This window comes from Panthera leo, chromosome C1, assembly GCF_018350215.1.
Source record: "Panthera leo isolate Ple1 chromosome C1, P.leo_Ple1_pat1.1, whole genome shotgun sequence".
Lineage (NCBI taxonomy): Eukaryota > Metazoa > Chordata > Mammalia > Carnivora > Felidae > Panthera > Panthera leo.
The window spans coordinates 152,780,918-152,802,542 of record NC_056686.1 but is presented as its reverse complement, the minus strand read 5'-3'; the positions used below and the strand labels follow the sequence as shown (position 1 = coordinate 152,802,542).

At 38.2% G+C, this 21,625-nt stretch overlaps 1 protein-coding gene across 3 annotated transcripts in view; it reads left to right on the top strand.

Moving 5' to 3' along the window:
• GRB14 (growth factor receptor bound protein 14) overlaps window positions 1-21,625 on the top strand; it is a 115,725-nt gene that overhangs the window by 76,534 nt on the left and 17,566 nt on the right. For all 3 annotated transcript variants that reach the window (XM_042948982.1, XM_042948981.1, XM_042948983.1), the window contains 3 exons: window positions 12,854-12,975; window positions 14,921-14,995; window positions 17,819-17,956. In XM_042948982.1, the coding sequence (XP_042804916.1) occupies window positions 12,854-12,975; window positions 14,921-14,995; window positions 17,819-17,956 (335 nt within the window). The remainder of the gene's footprint in view (window positions 1-12,853; window positions 12,976-14,920; window positions 14,996-17,818; window positions 17,957-21,625) is intronic.

Sequence of the window (21,625 nt, the reverse complement as noted above, 5' to 3'; positions counted from 1 at the left end):
TCAGAGAGCAAATACGATCCTGATTTAGTTTTGAAAGTACAGTCGACCCTTGAATAACATGGATTTGAAGTCCACAGATCTACTTATATGTGGATTTTTTCTAATAAATACGGTCTAGTACTGTAAATTTATTATCTCTTCCTTATAAATTTTCTTGATAACGTTTTTCTCTAGTTTACTTTATTGTAAGAGTACAGTATATAATACATATAACCTCAAAGTATTCATGGACTGTTTATATTACCAATAAGTCTTCCAGTCAGCAGTAGGCTATTCGTAATTAAGTTTTGGGGGAGTCAAGTTTCATACAGATTTTTTACTACAAGGGGAGATCTGCACCCCTGTCGTCCACATGGTTCAAGAGTCAGCTGTATACTGGTAAGAAGGCCAGAATTCAACCTTCTAGAGGCTAAGCCACTTTATTTTGCTTCTACATCAAATTAACTGTGGCTTCCTGGATTGATCCTGGTGCATATGTAATTTCTGCCGGTTGCTCATGCCCCACTGTAGCATCTTCACGGTATTGTCTACCCACGTATGAGGTGTAGTATTGGTGAGACCCTGACACATTATGGGCAAGAATGTTGTAACTTGTAGGATAAATGAGAGTTAAGGGTTTTCTGTACTTTAGTTCACGTTAATGACCAAGGTAAGCTTAGGAAAGTTTCAGAGACATTTTACGTTGTTAAAATAAATGTGCTATTGTTGTTGCTTCTGATCCAGTAAAGCACACCACAGATTACTAAAGTCAGAAGGAGGAGCACTTAATATTCAAAGTATAGTATGTATATGGAATCTAAAGTCTGTTTTCAGAGTGGCATTTTCTGTGGCAAAGGAAACGTCCATCTTATTAGTATTTTTTAATATAAATGCATGTGTGTGATAGCTGTTATTAATGTGCATCTTCTATGTGCAAGGCACAGAGGGAGAGGTTTAATATTAATCTTGATAGATGTTCATATTACTTACCCTCATGGTGACCCTGCAAGATACGTTTTTTTTTTTTTTTTTTTAAAGCTCCATTTACATATAGGAATACAAAGATTCAGTGATGAGATACCTTGCCCAGAGTCAAATGTTGCTCAAGTCTAGGTCCTTTTACGTTCTTAAAGTCTTTGCGTTTTCCATTGAAATGAGTTTGTCTCTCCTCATCCCACTAGACAACCGGTCCAGGGATTCTGTGGTTGATTTGTCTCTGTCTCACTCTGTGTCTCTTTCATGTGTGATGTGAGTATAAGTTAAAATTTTGAACCCTCAAGAACATTTTTCGGTAAATGTTTCCTACCAAATGGTATTGAAGTTATTGGGAGCAAACCGATCTATCCTGTTCACTTTATAGCACAGCCAGTTATTTCTTCTGGCCGAGAAAGAGGATCATGTTGGAAATGGCTTCTCCTTGAATTTGTATATAGCATAAACGGTAACATGACTTTTGGAACTTTGAGTACACTATCAATAGTTCATATCCTCTGGCAATAATTATTAATGTATGTTGCTGAGAATTTTAATAGGCAGAGTAAATCATTGAAGGCAGCTAAACATCCTCATTTTGTTATGAATCTCTGATTTTCCTGATTTTGGATCATCTTATGATGAGGTTCCAGTTGCACACAGTTTTATAGACATTGAATTTAAAACATCAGTACATCTACAAATGTTTGCCCTTCTCTCCTGTGTTGACGTTTTGTAACTGGTGTGTTTTACTTCATAGCCACTGGATGTCACTGTGGTTCCCCAGATGGAGCCCTTTGCTTTTACAATCAGTGTTAAGTGGATTGAGGGGGGAGTGGGGCGGGGGCAGAAACTTCAGTTTTAAGTCCTCTGGAACTTAATGGGATCCATGTTTGTCTTGCTCCCATTTTGATTCCTAATTGAAGCCACGGTATGAAGCTGTGGCAATTAACACAATACCTCAAGCGCATACCTATGGACTCCTCGGGAAGAAGAATTAATTGTATTTTAGTGTCATTGCTGGGGACAGCTGAGAGTTCCATTGTGAATATCATTGTGGAGTGGCTTTAATAAGCAAAATGAATGACTGGAGGCTTTTAATGAAACCATTTTTATGTGTGCAGCTGTCCCCACGTGATCTCTTTAAGACAGAAACAGTGCACAACAGTGGTAAAAAGGAGCTTCACAGCCGCCTGCTTTGAAGCTGTTCCTTTACTTTTTTTTTTTTTTTTTTTTCTTTTTTACCAAAGAAGCACAAGTGTTGTTCCTGTTGTCTGGAGCTGAAACGTGGTTGTACTTTCAGCGTTGTTTGTAACCTACCAGCCATCAGAATTGTGACCACTCTTATCACCAGTACCAGTAATTGTGAAGCTTTTAGGATATGTGGCGCTAGGCTTCCTTCTCTGCTGAAACTGACCTGAGCTCTGAGGAGGCGTGGTGTCCTGGTGGCACACCAAGACTGGAGGCAGAGAATATGAACCAGTGGGGCACCTGAGTGGCTCAGTCAGTTGAGCATTTGACTTTGGCTCAGGTCATGATCTCGCAGTTCATGAGTTTGAGCCCCGCATCCAGCTTGCTGCCAGTTGGTGAGTTCAAGCCCTGCATCCAGCTCGAGGCTGTCTGCGTGGAACCTTCAGATCCTCTTTTCCCTCCCTCTCTCTGCTCCTCCCCTGTTTGTGCTCTCTCTCTCAAAAATAAACATCAAAAAAAGAAAGAAGAAAGAAAAGAAAAGAAAAGAAAAGAAAAGAAAAGAAAAGAAAAGAAAAGAACCAGTGAAGAGTTATAACTAAATCTGCCTCCTGGTCCAGCTGATTTTTCCTTCTCGCTGTTCTCCTAGCCTGCATTCAGGTCTTATCATCTCTCTCCTCAGGTATTATATTAGCCTTATAACAGGTCCCTTTGCCTCTGGTCATACCAAGGTTATCCTTGTGAATGCAGCCCTGATTCTTCATGCATTAGGGCCCAAGGTCCTTTGCAGGCCTTGTAACACCTATGACCTGACTACCTCTCCTGTCTCCAGCCTTGTGTCTCCCCCTCTTCTTCCTGTACGTTTATACATTAAAGAAGTTCCTGTAGTCGCCCGCATATACTACAGTTTCCACTCCTTGGTTTCCTTGCTTGTGCTGTTAGGATTCTCAGCAAGTTCTTTCTCACCTGTCTTTACCTGGCTATGCCTCTTCCAAGGCTTACTTGGAATTTTAGTTAAAAATGATAGTAAGGTATAACTGGCAGCCATTTCCTAAAAATATTATGAAAACAAAGCAAGATGAAAACCCTCAGTTGTCCAAGCTGACAGCCAGCTAACGTAGTGCCATGGTTTGAGAGAGAGAGAAAGAAAAGCATTAGGAGGCATCCCATGCTCAGCCTTATCAAGTAGAGTTGCCCCTTCCCTCTGAGAGCAGGTAGGGAGACAGGTCTGTCTCTTCTGTGTTCCAATTAGGATATTTACTGTTCTTGAGACAATTAGGGTACTTACTGGCACCACTGCTTCTTATACATCCTTTAGGAAATTGCAAATCCTAAAAATAACAGAGTGGTGCCAGAAACACTGGGAGTGATCGTGATGGATTGTGTCCCAGGAGGGGATGTTCCCACAAGTACATGCTGGACTGGGGTGTGGAAAACAAGCAAATTTGGCCAAGAAATAGGTATAGGGCTGTTCAAGCAGGGTTATTTACAATATCGATGAATTAGAAAAATGTTATAGCAATCAAGGGATGTAATAAAGTACATCCGTAGTATGTAAGTTATGCAGCTCTTGATCATGTTTTTGGAGTCCTCCCTTTGAAAACTGATATGGGCAGATATAAAATCAATGATGACTGACTGGATGTGTATATATATATATATGTATGTACACACACACACACACACACACACAGTGTCTCCTAAATTTCATATACATACATTCATATGGACCCAGGGAAAAAACAAGAAGGGATTATACTGAAATGTTAAGTGCTAATTCCTGATTGGTAAGCTTAAAAATGGATTGTGATTGTCAGCTGCCCATGCTTTTCAAATTTACTATAGTGGAAATGTATTATTTTAGAATCAAAGAAAAAAAAAAAAAGAAAGAAACACAGTTTTAAAAACTTAAGAAATTTTAAAAGATTTAAGACATCTTCCTGAAGCTCCAAGTTGGGCCAACTACCCGTCTTCTGAGCTGCTGTAACATTTTCTGCAACTATCTTTTTTTTTTTATTTTTTTTAATGTTTATTTATTTTTGAGAGCAAGAGAGACAGAGTGTGGGTGGGAGAAGGGTAGAGAGAGAGTGAGACATGGAATCTGAAGCAGGCTCCAGGCTCTGAGCTGTCAGCACGGAGTACGACACGGGGCTTGAACCCACGGACCGTGAGATCATGACCTGAGCCAAAGTCGGACGCTTAACTGATTGAGCCACCCAGGCGCCCCTTCTGCAAGTATCTTAATAGTGGTCATATTATGAAAACTAGACAGTAGTTCCATGAGAGATGGATCTCTGAATACATCTTTGTAAGCCAGGGTTTAAGACAAATAAATGGTTTCTGAACTAAAACATACTAAACTATAAGGTACTTATATCAAGCAGTTCAAAGGATGGATTACAACGTACATAGAAGGAAAAGACATGGAAAAGAAGCCAAAGAAATCAGATGCAATGCTCAGATGGAAATTTATTGTAAGTCTGTAAAGGATGTATTTCGTAACTTAGAATTTATGGAAGCAGTTTCTAAACTCTTCGGTTATTTACCAGTCAGCTTGAGGTAATGTATATGCAAATGCTTTGCAGAAAAGTAAGATTTCTATGAATACAAGTTGTGATCGGTGAGTCTGAGTTAATATGAAGACTACTTCAATTTGTTGAACAATAATCTGCAGGGCCTTTATAGCCATCAAACTAAGTGTCATCATTTTCCTAATAATTGTACTTGGGGAGCTGAATATGGTGGTAGCAATTTTTCCAGGGGATCTCTCTGGTATTAAGTAGTTTTCTTAGGTTAAGGAACCTTTCAGAATCGAGCCTTATTTAATTCTTTGCTTCTCCAGTTTTTGTTTTGCTTGGTCAGAGGCTGTTCATTTTTATCTGAAAATAAGATTGACAAAATGTATGTAGTTTCTACCTAGCCCAGAGAAGTACAAGGATCATTTGTCTCCTGGAGTTTCCTGTAACAAAGGTATACAAAGAATTGTTTTCTGGGCGAATTAGAGGTAAAAGCCACTTTTGTTTCTTCTCTTATCAAGTGATGAGAAGAGTAGGGAATCAGGTTTCTATTTGAGCCCCACGCTGTACTTTCAGTAGATTCAGTGAAGAAATCCAGGCAGAAGGTCACAGGTGAACACTTTCCATTCTGGGAGGATTGAGGTTTTTTTTAAAAGACTTTGAAGTGAAATCAACAGTTTCAGAAGAAACTTCTTTCCTCTCTTCTTCTTCCTTTTTGTTTTTAAAGAAAAAGTTTCTGAAATTAAATAGGAACAGAATTTTCTGTACTTATTATTTGGTAATGTTTCATTGTATTTCTGTGACACTTCACAGATCTATCAGAAACAGAAATGAAACTTAAAGTGATATGAAGCTTTTGTTTTGGTTTCAAGAAAGCTTTTCTTTAGTGTTTGGAGACTTTCCCCCTTTTTTCTCTTTTTTGGATGCTGTTTTGAAGCTATTTAAGAGGGCTTCTCTTCTATTTTTCTACCTACACAGAAATGGTATATAGTCCCTGTCATTCACTTTCCAGTGACTGAAAAATACTTTAAAAAGTTTCTAAGCAGACTTGTATCCATAAAGATTTAATAGTATATTTTAATATGGTATTTTAGGTGAATTTATGAAGTTTTAAAAATAAGGTCTTTAAAAGAGTCGTGATGAATTTATGAGAATGTTACCTGCGTCATTTATCACAAGACAACCCAAAAAGTCTCTGGATTCATTCTGGGTGACAGTTCTTAATATCATTGTTCTCAAGTATTGAGGCAAAGAGCTTCTAGTCGCAGAATTAATTTGTTTCTTTTTGATATTTAAGACGTGCATTGTAAGTTATTCAGTGGGATCATTCCTCTGGTTAAAATCCACTTGGTTTTAGAATGGCGCTAAAGAGGAAGCGTCAGTGGAAAGTTAATTAGAAGCCCTCTGGACCAGTACTTGTTTTGTTTTTTCTGTTCTCAGGTCTTGGTGATGATGTCCCAGGCCTAACCTAAGCAAAGCAAAGCCGGTCTTCTGCAACTTTTCACCCCCTCACCCCGCTTATGAGCTTTTTTGTTTTCCTCTCAAAGTTATCCATCTAGGCATCTTGTATCTTCATGTTGAGCTCCTCCCTGTTAAGATTTGTATTTAGTTAGGTGTCTGCCTTGAAAAAAAGAAACCATGAATTTTCTGCAAGATGTGATTAACTGATAATTATGCCTTTTAGGGTTATTTGGATTATTGTAACATTAATCCTTTAACGTAATGAGGTTTGGTTGTAGGATGGTATATGACAGTGCATCCAAATTTGGATACAAATATATAAATTGAAAATGCTTATTAATATAATACGATTTTGGAAAGCCAGGTTGTGTAGTAGGCAAGTTTTATCTCCATTACCGGGGAGTGTGTGAGGTGAGAACATGTAGCTGCATCTGATCCTCTGGGCTTTGTTTGTCTGCTTTCTTATGTGTTTTCTGAATTTTCAGTAGAGTACCCAGAAATCCTCTTTGAAGGAATGCAAAGTATGCCTTGCCCTATCTCACATACTCTAGTTAGTCTAGCTTTATTTGAAGAAATTTTTCTTCTTAAGATTACCAGAATATTTTCCTGATGCTAGTAATGCATTACTTACGCGTTTGGTATTACGGTTCCATGAAATTTTCTGCAAATACCGTACTCTATTGTTCCTTTCTACATTGTTACTCTGGGCTTTGTTTACATGTAGACTACTGCTTGGTTGGTGGTCACAAATAGTACTTGATAGTGCTTTTCGTGACATACTTGTCATAGCTGTTCACATACAGCTTGGCTTTTCTGCCTTTTTTGTTTTATTTCCTCTTTTGGGGCAGTCCAAATTCAAGTGATTTATGTTACTTTCATGTGAGGTTAAGATTGATGTGATTTGAAATATTGCCCGTTATTTTCCTTCTCCTTACACTCAAAATGCAGTTTTTTTATTGACTTAATTAGCAAATATTTATTGAACACATTTCAAAATAAAAGAATTTGAGGCAGCTGAAACATGAGAGGTGCAGGAACATGAGAGAGGATATTAGTTGATATGGAAAGAATGAACAGGATATAAATAGGCCCAGCAGAGGCTGTAGGGGGTGCCCCTCAAGTGGGAGCTGTAGTGAAGGCAGAGGCAATACTTGCAGAGGAAAAGCATTGACTTGGGATCAGACACCTGGCTGCTCTTCAAATCCTGAGATGTTCACTGTTCTGAAAAATGGAAATATAACTCTCATGAAGCTGTGATATTACTTTACCACAGACCTGGTGGCTTCAAACAACAGAAATGTAATCTGTAACAGTTCTGGAGGTGAGAAGTCCAAAATTGATGTCAGTGGGCTGAAATCAAGATGATGGCAGGGCCAGGCTCTTTCCGGGGCTTTAGAGGGAATCCGTTCCTTGCTTCGTCCATCTTCTGGTGGTTGCCATCGTTCTTGGCTTGTGGCTGTGTCACTTGAGTCTGCCCCTGTGGTCACATTGCCCTTTCCTCTTCTGTTTGGGTCACATCTCTTTCTGTCGCTGTCTCATAAAGATCCTTGTGACTGGATTTAGAGCCTACCTCAATAATTCAGGATAATCTCTTCCTCTCAGTCTCTTTAAGTTAATGACATCTGCAAAGACTTTGCCATATAAGGCAACATTTATAGGTTCCAGATGTCTTTGGAGCCATTGTTCAGCGTACTGAACTGAAAATATTAAAAGAATTAAATATGGCAAGGAGAAAGGTCTCAGATGGAGACTTACAAAAATGTAACTTCCTTTATTTCAATAATCTGAATAATTTTTTACTTTCAGCCTCCTGTCTTCTTCACAGCAGACAGTTTAATCTTCTGTGTATTTATTTTTTTGTGTGGATTGTTCTCAGTCTTGTTGGGGTTAATAATAAATTCAGGTTCTGTAAATGAGTTACATATGGGATTAAAATATTCTCAGTTGAAAATTCAGACCTGCTTTCACTTCTGCAACCTTCTGCTGAGGCATTAAGTCCCAGGACAGGTGTTTGCCTAACTCTTGTCCAGCTGTTCATATTCTGTTCCTGTCAAGCTTATTGACTGAACCATACAGCCCCCTAAGTCTGAACTCTTGTCTTAGCTCTTCCCTGTACCTGCTGGAGATGTGGTGCTACTTCCATGCTCTTTCTTCAGAGTGGGATGCCATGGACTCATCTGCCCTGATGTTGCCCTCAGTTATGGCTTCTCCACCATGCTGGATGTAGGGCCTCTATTGGAAACGAGATGTCTCCTAAGGCTACCCTCTAGTTTGAGCCACATACCACCGTTAAACTTATCTGGTGTTTTATCACCATCGACTCATCACCCTGAAAGCATTCTCATTCTGGAAGGGGACAGGATACAGGGTCACTTGGGACCTATACCATCCACTTATTATTATCTAGCGCAGTCTCTACTCCGTCCTTTTCTTCACCAACACCTTAACTACAGCTCCTTTCCCAGAAGATAGAAGGTGGATCCTTGTATGAGGCCATCAAAGATTGGCTAGACATGATTCTCCCCAAGCACTTATATTTGTCAAAGATTGGTAAGGTCTGTTGTGAAGTTCAAAAGTAGAGGAAATGCGTTTCTTTATTTTTTTTCCTCTCTGTATAGTGTAGCTTGAGGTCAGAACATATGATGTTTCTTCAGTGGTAGAGAGGCAGTGGGTACAAAGAAACACAGGTTGGTAAAACAAACAAGCAAACATTTTGCCGACTACATTGAAATTTTCTTCCTGTGCAGTTGCAAAAAATACGGATATCATGCTTAGAAAATAGTATTTTTAATGTGAACCTGGGTTTCATAAGCTTGAAAATATCAGCTGGTTTGTGTGAGAAGGAGACCAAATTAAGGATAGAGAGATTGTTAGGGATGTGACTTCCCATGGGATATCTCAGTGACTGCTGACTCTCCCAACCTACTTAATAGTTTTTCAGACTCATTGATAGCAACACAATTCTTCCAAGAGCTTGAGTGGAGGACCTTGGTGTCTCCCCTAACTACCCTCTCTTTTCCATTTCCTATCCGATTTGTCAGCCAATCCTGTTGGCTCTGTCTTCAGAATATGTCCAGATTCTGCCTGCTTTGTACATCTCCACCGCTGCCACTCTAATCCAAGCCGTATCATCTCTCCCCTCATTAATTGTAATATTCTACTAAATGTGCTTCCTGCTTCCACCCTTAAGTCTTTTTTTAAAGTTTTTTATTTATTTTGAGAGATAGAGTGAGAGAGAGCACACATGTGAGTGGGGGAAGGGCAGAGAGAGAGAGAGAGAGAGAGAGAGAGAGAGAGAGAATCCTAAGCAGGATCCATACACTGTGCTGTCAGCACAGAGCCCTATGTGGGGCTCAGTCTCACAACTGTGAGACATGACCTGAGCCAAAATCAAGAGTCAGGCGGCTCAACCGACTGAGCCACCTAGATGTCCCCACCTTGAAGCTTTTAAAATCAGCTCTCCTCCGCAGCCGATGCAATCCAATGAAAATATAAGTCAGTTCGTGTTATTTCTCTATTCAAAGTGACTTCTCCTCAAACTCCAAGGAAAGGCCAGAGCTTCACTATGAACTGCAGGGTCTTTCCTAGGCCTCCTTCTAGCTCATCACCATTGCTTCTCTAACCTCTTCTCCTAGTACTTGTCCCTTTGCTCACTCAGCTTCAGCCGCATTAACCTCCTTGCTGTACTTCAAACACGGAACGTTGCTCTTGCCTCAAAGGCTTTGTTCTTGTTCTTCCTGTAGGTGTCTGCTTGGCTCATGTCCCCTTCTCCTTTGGGTCTTTGTTCAAATATTACCTTCTCAGCGAGATCTATCCGGCAAGCTCTTGAAATGAATTCCTTTCCCCTATGACCTCCTCTTTTCCTATGCCCTGCTCTATTTTTCTTTGTAGTATTTATTCCTGCCTTTTAAGAGTCGCATTTTATTTATAGTCTGTATCTTCTCATTAGAATGAAAACTCCATGAGGCAGGGATTTTTGACTGTTTTATTCACTACAAAATTCCAAGCCCCAGGATGAATGTCTGACACGTGGTAGGCCTTCAAGAAATATTTGCCAAATGGATGGATGAATGAATGGTATAACTGCTAGACTCCATGGGTGTATCCCATAGAAAGTAGGAAGTAGATAAGCTTTTTGAGCAAGGGTCACGTTGACACATATGTTTTATGAAGCTTGCTGTAGTATTAGTGTCCAGGTTGGATTACAAAAATAAGAAACTAGAGGTTTGGAGATTAGTTAAGAAAAGGTGAGGGTCTAAATTGGGATTGTGATCATGAGAATGAGTGAGGGGTTGTTGGTTGTGTGAGAGACACTTGGAGGGAAATCTCTAGTATCTGGGGATAGCAAAAGTGGAGGTCATGGGAGTGGATATAAAGACGCAATGGAGATAGGAGAATTTAGGAAAAAGCAGTTTGAAAGAGAAAAAAGAAGACTTTGTTTTCAAGTTTATTTTTTTATTTTGATAAAATGTACATAACATAAAATTTACCATTTTTAAGAGCATAGTTCATTGGCATTATGTACATTCATATTGTTGTGCAACCATCGCCACTGTCCCTCTCCAGAACATTTTTATCTTCTCATGGTGAAACTCCAAATCCATTAAACAATAACTCCTTGCTCCCTAGTCCCTGGCCACCACCATTCTACTTTCCATCTTTATGAATTTGTCTATTTGTACCATTCTATAAATGGAATCATGCAGTATCTGTTCTTGTGTATTCTTATTTTACATATAATATCTTTTAGGTCCATCCATGTTGTAGCATGTGTCATTCCTTTTTAAGGCTAAGTATCCCATTGTATGTTTGCAGTACGTGTTTATCCATTCACCTGTTGGTGGGCAGTAGGGTGTTTCCACCTCTTGTGAAGGATGCTACTGTGAACATTAGTGTAAAAATATCTGTTCTCATCCTGCTTTTGCTTCTTTTGGTTATATACTCAGAATTAGCATTGCTGGAATTAATATTTTGGGGGAATCACCATACTGACTCTGGATTTAGACAAACTATGTATGAGGTGGTGGAAAGTCTAGCAGCTAGAACTAGAGCACGAGTGAAAGTAACTGTGGCCAGAGATTCCATCTCCAGGAACTTGACAGATGGGATGGCTGAAGAGAAGAGAGTGAATTAGTTTAAGAAAGGGAAAGAAAAGATTTGAGCCAAAGATGACATCTTAGGAGGGAGGAACCATGGGAGCTTGTCAATGAGACAGAAAAAGAGCCATTGGAGTTAGGAACAGAACCCCAGAGTGTTGATACACACTTAACTTGAAGTCATCCATATTCATTGAGCTCTTACAAGAATTTCCTTTCAGATGAATAAGCTTCCATTTAAGTATGACTTTACTTTCAAGGGTTCAGGTGTTGTAGGTCACAGATCACTACTGAGTGTTGAATGTCTGAGACACGATACTTTCCAAAAAGGTCCTAGAAGCACCTAAAAAAAGCAGAGGGTTTCTGTATTCCTTAGTTGGCTGTTCTTCACTTCCTGTTTTACATTAGTAATTTCACAGTAACTTTTCTTTATTGTTGTTTCTTTATTTCTGTTATTGAGGTATGACATACCTTAAGAAAAGCGAACAAGCCATATGTGGACAACTCAATGAACTCTCCAATGTTACATAAACTTGGATATCCAACACCCAGAACAAGAAATAGTATTTCCCATACCCAGTGGTTCCCGTCATACTCCTGCTCCCTCACCCACTATCCCTATTATCTTGATTTCTAACACCACAGGTTTATTTCGCCTGTATCGAATTTCATGTAAGTGTAGTCATGTACTATGTACTATTCTTTGTGTCTGACTTCTTTCATTTAATATCATGTTTGTGAAATTCACCCACACAGTTGTGTGTTGTAGTATGTATTTCACTGTGTAAATTTACACAAGTTATTCATTCGTTCATTCTCAGGCTGATAGGCATTGGGTAGTTTTCAGTTTGGGGCTCTTTGAATAGCACTGCTATAGACATCAGGTTTCTTATTAAAATATGAGTTGTGTATGTTATGTTCACCTCTTTAAAGTTGTCGCTGCCTGTTTCATTTAAGTACCTTTCCTCCTAAGTGCCTTCCCACCCTACCTAATTATCTTCATTGTTAATACAAAATATAGTTGCCTAAACATTAGTTTTGAAAGCATAAAGTGCCCCTAGAAATTAGGTTTCTTGAAATTGTATGTGCTTGCATTAAATTTTTTCCTTTTAAAGCATTTATTTTAATTTTTCTCAACTATCCAGATTATGTGTCTCAAATGCGTTTTTGAACCTGTCAAAATTTTTCATGTCTTAATAGGGTGAATTGTTCAACCTTGAGGCAAATATTTTAATTTTGGCACCACGATGAGCTGGAGAAAAAGAATAGCTCCTAAATTCTTAATGCAGATTTGTTATCAAACTTAATTATAATTTACATGGCAATAAAAGGAATTGAGAATTACCAAAAAGTGCATTGTGATATTTTGTCATTTTTTCTCCTCAGGTTACAGTCTGCTTTGGTATAAAAATCAACATTACTAATTCAAAGTTGCCAAAAATATTATCAACCTGGCTGTCCTAGAATTGAGTTGAAATTTGCTGTATTTAGTAAAGATACATAATATATTTTATATATTTGTATGGATACATGTGTCCACATACGTTTCTCTCTACCTGCCTATTTTTCTGTCTGTCTATTCATTCATCTGTCCATCCAGGCATCTATCTGTTGACCTACTCACTGAAACATTCCTTACAGAAAGAACAATAGAAGACCACGAGCTGGTGATGGAAGTGCTATCTAACTGGGGAATGGAAGAAGAAAATAAACTATACTTTAGAAAAAATTATGCCAAATATGAATTCTTTAAAAACCCAATGGTAAGTGAAATCCCCATTAGTAGTTAGAGAAAATAAATGGATTTGTTAAATTTTATTTTATTTTTTGTGAAGAAAAGAGTCACTATGAATAAAGTATAATTTCCTATTTGGTAACTACGAAAAATGTAATTACCTATTTGGTAAATTGTAGGTCAGAATTCTGTTCCTTTAAAATCATAATTATGTTTTTTCTTACTTTATCAATGATTAGTCAGTATGATCATAGAAGTTCAGATAGGTAGTTTGGGGGAGCTATTTCTTCTTCTTCTTGCTTTTTAAGAAAACAAATATACATTTAATTTGGGAAATCAATTATTAGATATCCTCAAGCAGCTCCAAAATATTATAGTTTAACACTTTTCAAAGAATGTAGGAAATTTAAATAAGAAAATTTCTAAAGTAAAAACAGATTGATGATTGTTTGGAGTGCTATAGCTCAGCCAAAAATTATTGACATGAATCTTGCTGTTCCAAAATATTTTTTCAGTGCAATAATTACTGAGCTAAGTAGAAATGAACTAAAGACCAGAGCATTATCCAATAAATACTTCTTTCATTATAGTGCTCTTTAAAAGAAAATAAATGTGTGTCACATTCCTAGCGAAGACTAGGTATCTGCAGAAGTCAAAAGAGCCCCTGGGCTCATTATTTTAAATTGTTTTTGTCTCTGCAGCTATAGCGTATTTTTACACTAAGTTTTGGATAATTGAATTGAAATGATCCTTTATGAAAAATATATGATACATACTATAATAGAATATTTTCAAACCCTGAAAGACCTCTTATGTTCTCTTTTATTTGAACCTATTAATAAAAACATAATGGAGTGATCTTTGACAAAGAAAATAAAAGAGTCCTAATAAAAATTAAATAGAATTAGAATTTGAAGGGAAACTGTTTTCTTGTTGTGAATCTTTGTTAAAAGCAAGAATTTAAAAGTATAGTTAAAGGCATATGGTTTAGTGCTTGTTTTGGGTTATATATCATTTTGGTTGTTGTTGTTGTTATTATTATTATTATTATTATTATTATTTAAACAAGTCTGTACACTCATTTTGTAGACCTAGAGCAGTGGTCTCTCAACTGGGGGTGTTTTGACAATGTCTGGAGACATTTTTGCCTGTCATTACTGGGGTAGAGGGACAGGAGGGCTGTTAGTGGGTAGAGGCCAGGAATGCCGTAACTAATATTGAACACAGTATTAGACCAAATGTTAATAGAACTGTTGTAAAGGCCTGTCCTTCCAGGAAGTGTAGAGGTCTATATTTTCCCAAACTTGTCTGATTATAAAAATTACCTGGGGGTGTAGAGAGTGCTTATTAAAAGCATAGGACCCAAGACCTACCCACACCTACTGAATCAGACACCCCAGGAATGAAGCCTGGGAATTCCAGTTTTAAACAACTGTCCTAGGTGAATTTTATGATTAAACAAGGTTGGACAAAGAGTAGGTTGAAAGGACTGGACTTTTAGCCTCTGGCCCTATTGTAAGTCCTGGCTCCTCTACATGTGGCTGTGACCTGGGTTATACCATCTACTTCTATGAGCCTTGAGTTTGTGAAATGGAGTTGAGAATCCTCTAGCACCTGCCAGCCAGAATGGCTGTAGGACTCAGGGAAGAGATATGGGAGCAAGCACGCTGCCATCGTGAAAGCAGTGTTTGGTAACTTGACGTATGTGGATCTCTCTGCATCTGCATTATCTGAGGATGTTTGCTAATCTTTGGGCCCTACCCACACCTTCCCCTTAAGATACATGAAAGTAGAGTCCAGGGACTGGCATTAAAAAAGAAACAAAACAAAACAAAACAAAACAAAACAAAACACTTCAGGTGAATTTTCAACACAGTGACTTAGAGAACTTTTGCTCTAGCTTACTATATTGGTCATACTGAATCTTTTCTAGCATTGCTTTTGAGAAAATGTAACCTCTATCTTTTTGTCAGTATTTTTTTCCAGAGCATATGGTGTCTTTTGCAACTGAAACCAATGGTGAAATATCCCCCACACAGATTTTGCAGGTAAAATATATTCCCATTGAAGTATGTTAAGTAACAGCATGATAAAGGGGAACTTTAAGGTCCATATTTATACATGCCCAGATTTTGAAATGGTATACCTTGACTGATTAATTTTTGCTGGAGGTGAAACTAAAAAGAAAAGAAAGAATAGGAAAGGAAAGAACAAAACCTGAATAAAGAATTCCCTAAATCAGGAAAGCCTCCTAACCCCATTTTTCTTCCCAGTTTTGGCCAATTGTGAAAGGAATGTGTATCATGAAAGGAAACTTGCAGAGTAATTTGTTCTATGATGTGTTTAAAGATTATGTTAGTCTTTTTTGAAAAATCAAAATCCTCAGTAAAGTGTAGGCATTTTACTGACAGATATTTAGTATTAACTTTTATAATAAGTGCTCTCAATCCATTTGTGATAAAATATTCAGCAATTAAGTGAAAGGAGAAAAACAGATATAAAATATATATATACATATATATATATATATATATATGTATATATATATCATATGCTGACATGTGTCATAACCATGTTGGATACCTGAGCAGAATTCTGAAATGTTTTAGCTGAATTAAGAATGCTAGTTATTTAATTAAGAGTCTCCTTAGTTTTGTATCTGTTGGGCTCGTTTCTGCCAAACTGGAAGTGGCTTTACAAGATCATTTTTAAAAGATATTTTCATTACATTAAAAGAATGATTTCAGTTATTTTATTTTTCGTAGATTAGTAGATTTCACATCACAAGCTCTGCCATTGTTAACAGGTTAATGTTGAGCAATGTTTTTATAATGGTTACTGTTTGATCTAAGCCTTCAGGCATCCTCAGACCCACTCAATATTTTCTGACCATTAAAGAAGACAACTTTTAATATTTCCATAATAGATACTACTTTAAGTATATTGGTATTTAAATATACTGGTAACTGTAATGGGTGGTACAGATCTGTTTTCTATGGGCTTTTAATAGGCTATATTTCATTTTTGCTCTTCACAATATTTTAGAAATGTGATTAGTCTCAAGAGATTTTCCTGAAAGCTTCTTATATGCTACTGGGTTTCACAGACACCCCATCAGGATATTAGGATGAGTGGCAGCGGCCCAGCAGCTATGCCTGAGGACCCCCCGCCCCCCCTGCCGCTCTCAGGCCCTCTCAGTGCTTCACTACTGGCTTAGGATACAGGGTGGCGGGCTGGAGTTTTTATTCCACCTCCTTTCCCCAATTCTCCTATAATATAGTTATATTACTTTAATGTGAAATTATAAAAACAAGAAAAATCATAGCTTTGGAATCAGATAGTCCTGCATATGCCTCTGACCTTTTCTCTCCACAGAGGCAATGTTTCCACTTTTAAAACGTTTCTTCTTTTTCTAGTATGACCTCTGTGACTCCCTTTTTAAAATTTAATTGGTTTGGTTTAATAACTTGGAAAGCACTCAAACTAAAAAACCTACTTGCCTGTTTTGCATGTCAATTAATTAATAACTGTGGCTCATTAAATTAAAAAATTTAATAATTTACTTAAAAACATACATATCTATTCTCAGCATTTCCCAGAGTAGCCTTTTAAAATATGTCACATCGTTTTAGCTAGTAATTTCTCTTTCAGTTTTTCCATTTTGCATTTGTTTATTCATAGGGATTTGTTTTCTTCTTTTAATGAGATGCTAATGCATTTCCACTGTCTTATTAAGGATGCAGAGCACAGCCACTCATACAGAGCTCTTCCTTTTCATTCTCGCTTTCCCAACCAGCACATGCCTACTGTCTCAGTTCATTATTACTGTGTAACAAACTGTTCCAAACCTTAATGGCTTAAGTGCCCACTCACATTTTGCCAACAATTTTGCGGGTCAGGAATATGGAAAGGGTTTAGCTGGGTGGGTCATCTCTGAGGCACATGGGCTCTCTGGAGGTTTGAGGATCCCCTTCTAAGATAGCTGTTCACTGTGTGTCCCTGGTACTTCTTGGCCTGCCTGCCTCTCTCTCTCTCTCTCTCTCTCCACATGGGTTCTCATCCTCAAGGGCTTTCCTAGTTGTATTGGGTCTCACACAGCAGAGCCATCTCGGGGTAGTCACATTTCTTATGTGACAGCTAGCTTCCAAGAGTTAACTAGTGAAGGACTAGTTAAGGACCAGAACTGGAACTAGCTGACTATCACTTCTGCTGTATTCCATTGGTCAAAGCAGTCAGAAGCTGTGCCCAGATTCAAGGAGGTAGAGAAACAGACTCCAGCTCTTCATGTGTCAGTGGCAAGATCACTTTGCAGAAGAGCATGTGAGCTGCGAGATGGTGCTGCAGCTCTCTTTGGAAAACACCTGCCGTAGCCATCCACAATCGAGAACCTTGGTGGACAAAGAAAAGACTGTTTGCTTTACCTCATCAGGGAGGTGAACTCAGCCCAACTTTCTTAACAACTGAATAACTGAAGTCAAGATTGTAGTCTTTATTTTGACTATGATGAAGTTGATATGTTCTCAGGGAGGAGCATAGAAAAGCATAGAAACGTATCAGGACTTAACTCTTAGACAAAATCTAGCTTTTCAAGATGGACATTTAAATAACTTACCAGTTTGGTGTTTGGCTAAGTACTGACCACTTAGAATGTATATTTTGTGCACATATTTTTATTTGGAACTTGCCTTGGGTTGTCAAAAGACTGATTTATTTTCCGTTGTATTTATATTGCCATTTCTATAATGGCTTGTATAAGTGGTATTGACCCTGTTAGATTTTACATGGTTATATTTGAAATCTTAACAAGATTATTATAAGGCTACACTATCATTGATTCAAAAATACTATGAGAATGTCTAACTTTCTTCCAGATGTTTCTGAGTTCAAGCACATATCCTGAAATCCATGGCTTCTTACATGCAAAAGAACAGGGAAAGAAGTCCTGGAAAAAGATTTACTTCCTTCTAAGAAGATCTGGTTTATATTTTTCTACAAAAGGGACATCAAAGGTAATTGAAATGTCAATGATATGCTATGAATTGTAAGTTAAAGTGGGGTTTACTTTTTTTACTGCTTATATCAAGAGTTGGTAATTATAGATTCCAAATATTTGCTACAATTTATCTATCCTTTAAAAATGTTTATTTATTTATTTACTTACTTACTGAGAGAGACTCCCAACATGAGCAGGGGAGGGGGCAGAGAGAGACTGGGAGGGAATCCCAAGCAGGCTCCGTGCTGTCAGCGTGGAGCCTGACGCAGGTCTTGATCTCACGAACTGTGGGATGATTACTAGAGCTGAGATCAAGAGTCGGAGACTTCACGGACCCAGCCACCCTGGTACCCCTGCCATAATCCATTTAAGAACTGACTATTCAGCTTTGTTTCACACTAGTTTCAACATAGGCCCTGTGATGGAAATCTAGATGCTCTTATTTCAGTACCACATACTGTGCTCATTTCTTCTCTACTCCAAATTCACCCCCTTTTTCCTTATCCTTGGTTGCAGATTTTGAGGTCCAAGGTAGTGCACATCTTTTCTTTTCACCACAGGTTATGCTGCTGACCTTGCCCACTTCTGAACTTCTGTTGTTGATGCAGTTAGTAACACCCAGCTGACTCTGTAATTGCTCTTTAATACCTTTGTCTGTGTTGGTTTTGTCTCCTTAGCTAGATTGTAGATTCCTAAAGGAAGGTACATTACCATCAGGGTGGATATATGTGTTCCTTTGTGTGCTTGTGTGTGTATACCTGTGCAGTCACATAGACCTACTTGTGTGCTCCTACACGCACCATCACTCATACATGTAACTTCACAGTGCTCAGCGCTGCATTGTCTGTATTTCTGTGTAGTCTAGTCAGTGTTGACTATGCCTTGTTTTATGAGTGCTGACATTTTATGCGATGCATTGATTATCTTTCATGTGAAACTACTTTTGAGAGTTTTCATGGGCGACTATTTTAATTCTGTTCTCATGCATCTGTTGTTGTCAAACAACATTGTTGATTCTTTGTTGGTAATCTGTCATTTTTTTTCTGGTTGTTTTTCAAATATTGTGATAATCATTGGTGTTCAGTAACTTCCCTGACCATATTTCTAGGTGCATTCGCATGTATTCTGATGTATCTTACTTGATTCTCACCATATGCATTCAGTCTGCAAATTTCTATTTTCCTTTTATCCTGGGAATGTTCATTTATTATTTATTTCTCACTCTCATTATGTGATTCTTTAAATTTCTGTAGGATTTTCTGTCTTGGCTACTTGTGGCTGCAGGCACACGTTTGCTTGTGGAGGCCTCACTCTCTCCTCACGTGGCCTTCTCTTCTTTCTCCATGTCTTATAAGGACACTTGTCACTGCATTTAGGGCCCACCCAGATAATCTGAGATTGTCTCATCTTGAGATCCTTAACTTAATTACATCTGTAAAGACCCTTTTTCTAAATCAGGTTATATTCACAGTTTCTTGGGATGGGGGCACAGGCATATCTTTTGTGGGGGAGGGGGATGACTATCATTCAACTCACTATAGGAAGCCAATGAAAATTTTTGAGCAGGAGAGTGAGATAATCAAGTTGTAAGATTACTATGGCCATAGGGAGCTTAATCAGAGAAAGGGAGAGAGAGAGAGAGAGAGAGAGAGAAAAAGAATGAAGGGGAGGGAGCAAAGGAAGCAGAGAGTGGAGGGGGACACAGGGAAACAGATTATCTAGAGGCACACACAGATGCTAATTAGATAGTCACTCAGCAATGCAGAGTGGAGTTGATGGGATCTAACCTAGGCCTATGATGAGCTGGGGTGGGGGTGGGGGGGGGTGTGGGTGGCGAAAGGGATGGATACAAGATTCAATGGCAAGTGGCTAGATCTTGTTGACCTTGTTGATGTGAAAGGAGAGGGAGCATTTTAAACGTTCTTAAAAAAGGAAATAAAGAAACACTCAAGGATTTAATAAACAGGAATAGGAGGTTTGCTATCACATTATCTTAGAAGTAAGATCATGATCTGAGCTCTAGATATATTGTGTTGAGGGTGAAGCATTCAAATGGAAATGCCCAGAATACAGTTAATGGGGAGACCAGATATACCAGTGGTGGTCCTAACAGGAGATACAGAGCCACAAGGAGTAATACTTGATTCTTTCATATTTTGCGAGCTTTCCCTCAGATATGGTTTTCCTTTGTTGCTGTTTGCAAGAGTACATGCATATGAGTGTGTATTTCGTTGAAGTTTAAGTGATGGAATGGGGCTCAACTAAGTTAGTAATACATTCTCTTACAGACGTATTTTATTTTTAAGTGTATGTCATTCGACTCCTAGCATCCTGTCATACATATGCATTAAACTAATTTTTCTTGAACATTTTAACTAATTTTCAAATTTTTCTATCATAAACAATGTCAGGATAAATAATTACCTGTTTCTGTAATTAAGGTTTTGGATTTTCTTTGGTCTAAATTTTAGTGGGATTGCTTTTTTATCCTTTGTTTGTAAGTGTGAAGTTATATATGAAGATGTTTTTTAAACAAATACATGCTTGGTTATCTTTTTTTTTTTTTAACTTTATTCATTTAATTTGAGAGAGGCAGAAAGCATGAATGGGGGGCAGGGGCAGAGGGAGAGAGAGAATCCCAAGCAGGCTCCACACTGTTAGCACAGATCCTGACACAGGGCTCGAAACCATGAACTGTGAGACCATGATCTGAGCCAAGGTCGAACACCGACTGAGCCACCTAGGTGCCCCTATTATTTTATTTATTTTTTTACTTTTAACATCAGAGAAAAGTGGCTTCTAAATCCAGTAATCATGTTGATCGTACTTTTTCCAGTGAACCTTCACTGGAAGATACGATAATGTTTCTTTAATTTCTAAATTCTCACTTCTTCAACAGGTTTCTCATTAAAATCAACTGCCCATTATATTTTTACTTTAGCCTTCCCCCCCTTTCCCTGTCCAGCCGTTATATAAAAGACAGCTCTGGTTCCTTCTACCGGACCCATGCCTTTTTTCTTGTGATGGTCTTTCCCTTGGCCAGGCAAAATCACAAGCATCAAACATCTGTTCTCAGTCCATATTGTAGCTCTTTTCAACATAGTGTCTGACTTTGCTGTGTATCAGTACATAATATTCTTCTCTCTGGCCTGTGTCTAATGAGCTCATGTTCCATACATGAAAATGATTTTAAATTTCCCCTCAAAAAAAGAAATTCAAGGTATTAGGTAACCTCAAGGATTATGACCTTAATATAAATTATGCAGGTTATCTAATGTCTAATGACATTTCTACCTGGCAAAGATACAATTTCCTATCCTTTTTCTGTGAGAAGGTCTTGATTTATTGTAATTTCTGAAGATCTGGGCTGCGTGGGAGTTAGTTCAGCACCGCTACAAGCCTTGGAGATGTGCCTGTGACTTTTATTTAGGGAAACCTCTAAGTATGCCCCTCTTCAACTCTCCCCTTGTATACACATGCACGTGTAGCCTTTGCTAACCAGGCCAACCCAAGCTTGTGGTCTCGATTTGTAAATCTTGATATGTCTGCAGTAATGGAGCAAAAATCTGTCAAGAAATGAAACCCATCATGCCTCTGTAGCCTTCGAGGGTTTCTCAAGCTGCCCTTTTCTTACATCCAGATGACTCAGCTACGTTGACTTCTACAGCACCAGTGGATGGGGGAT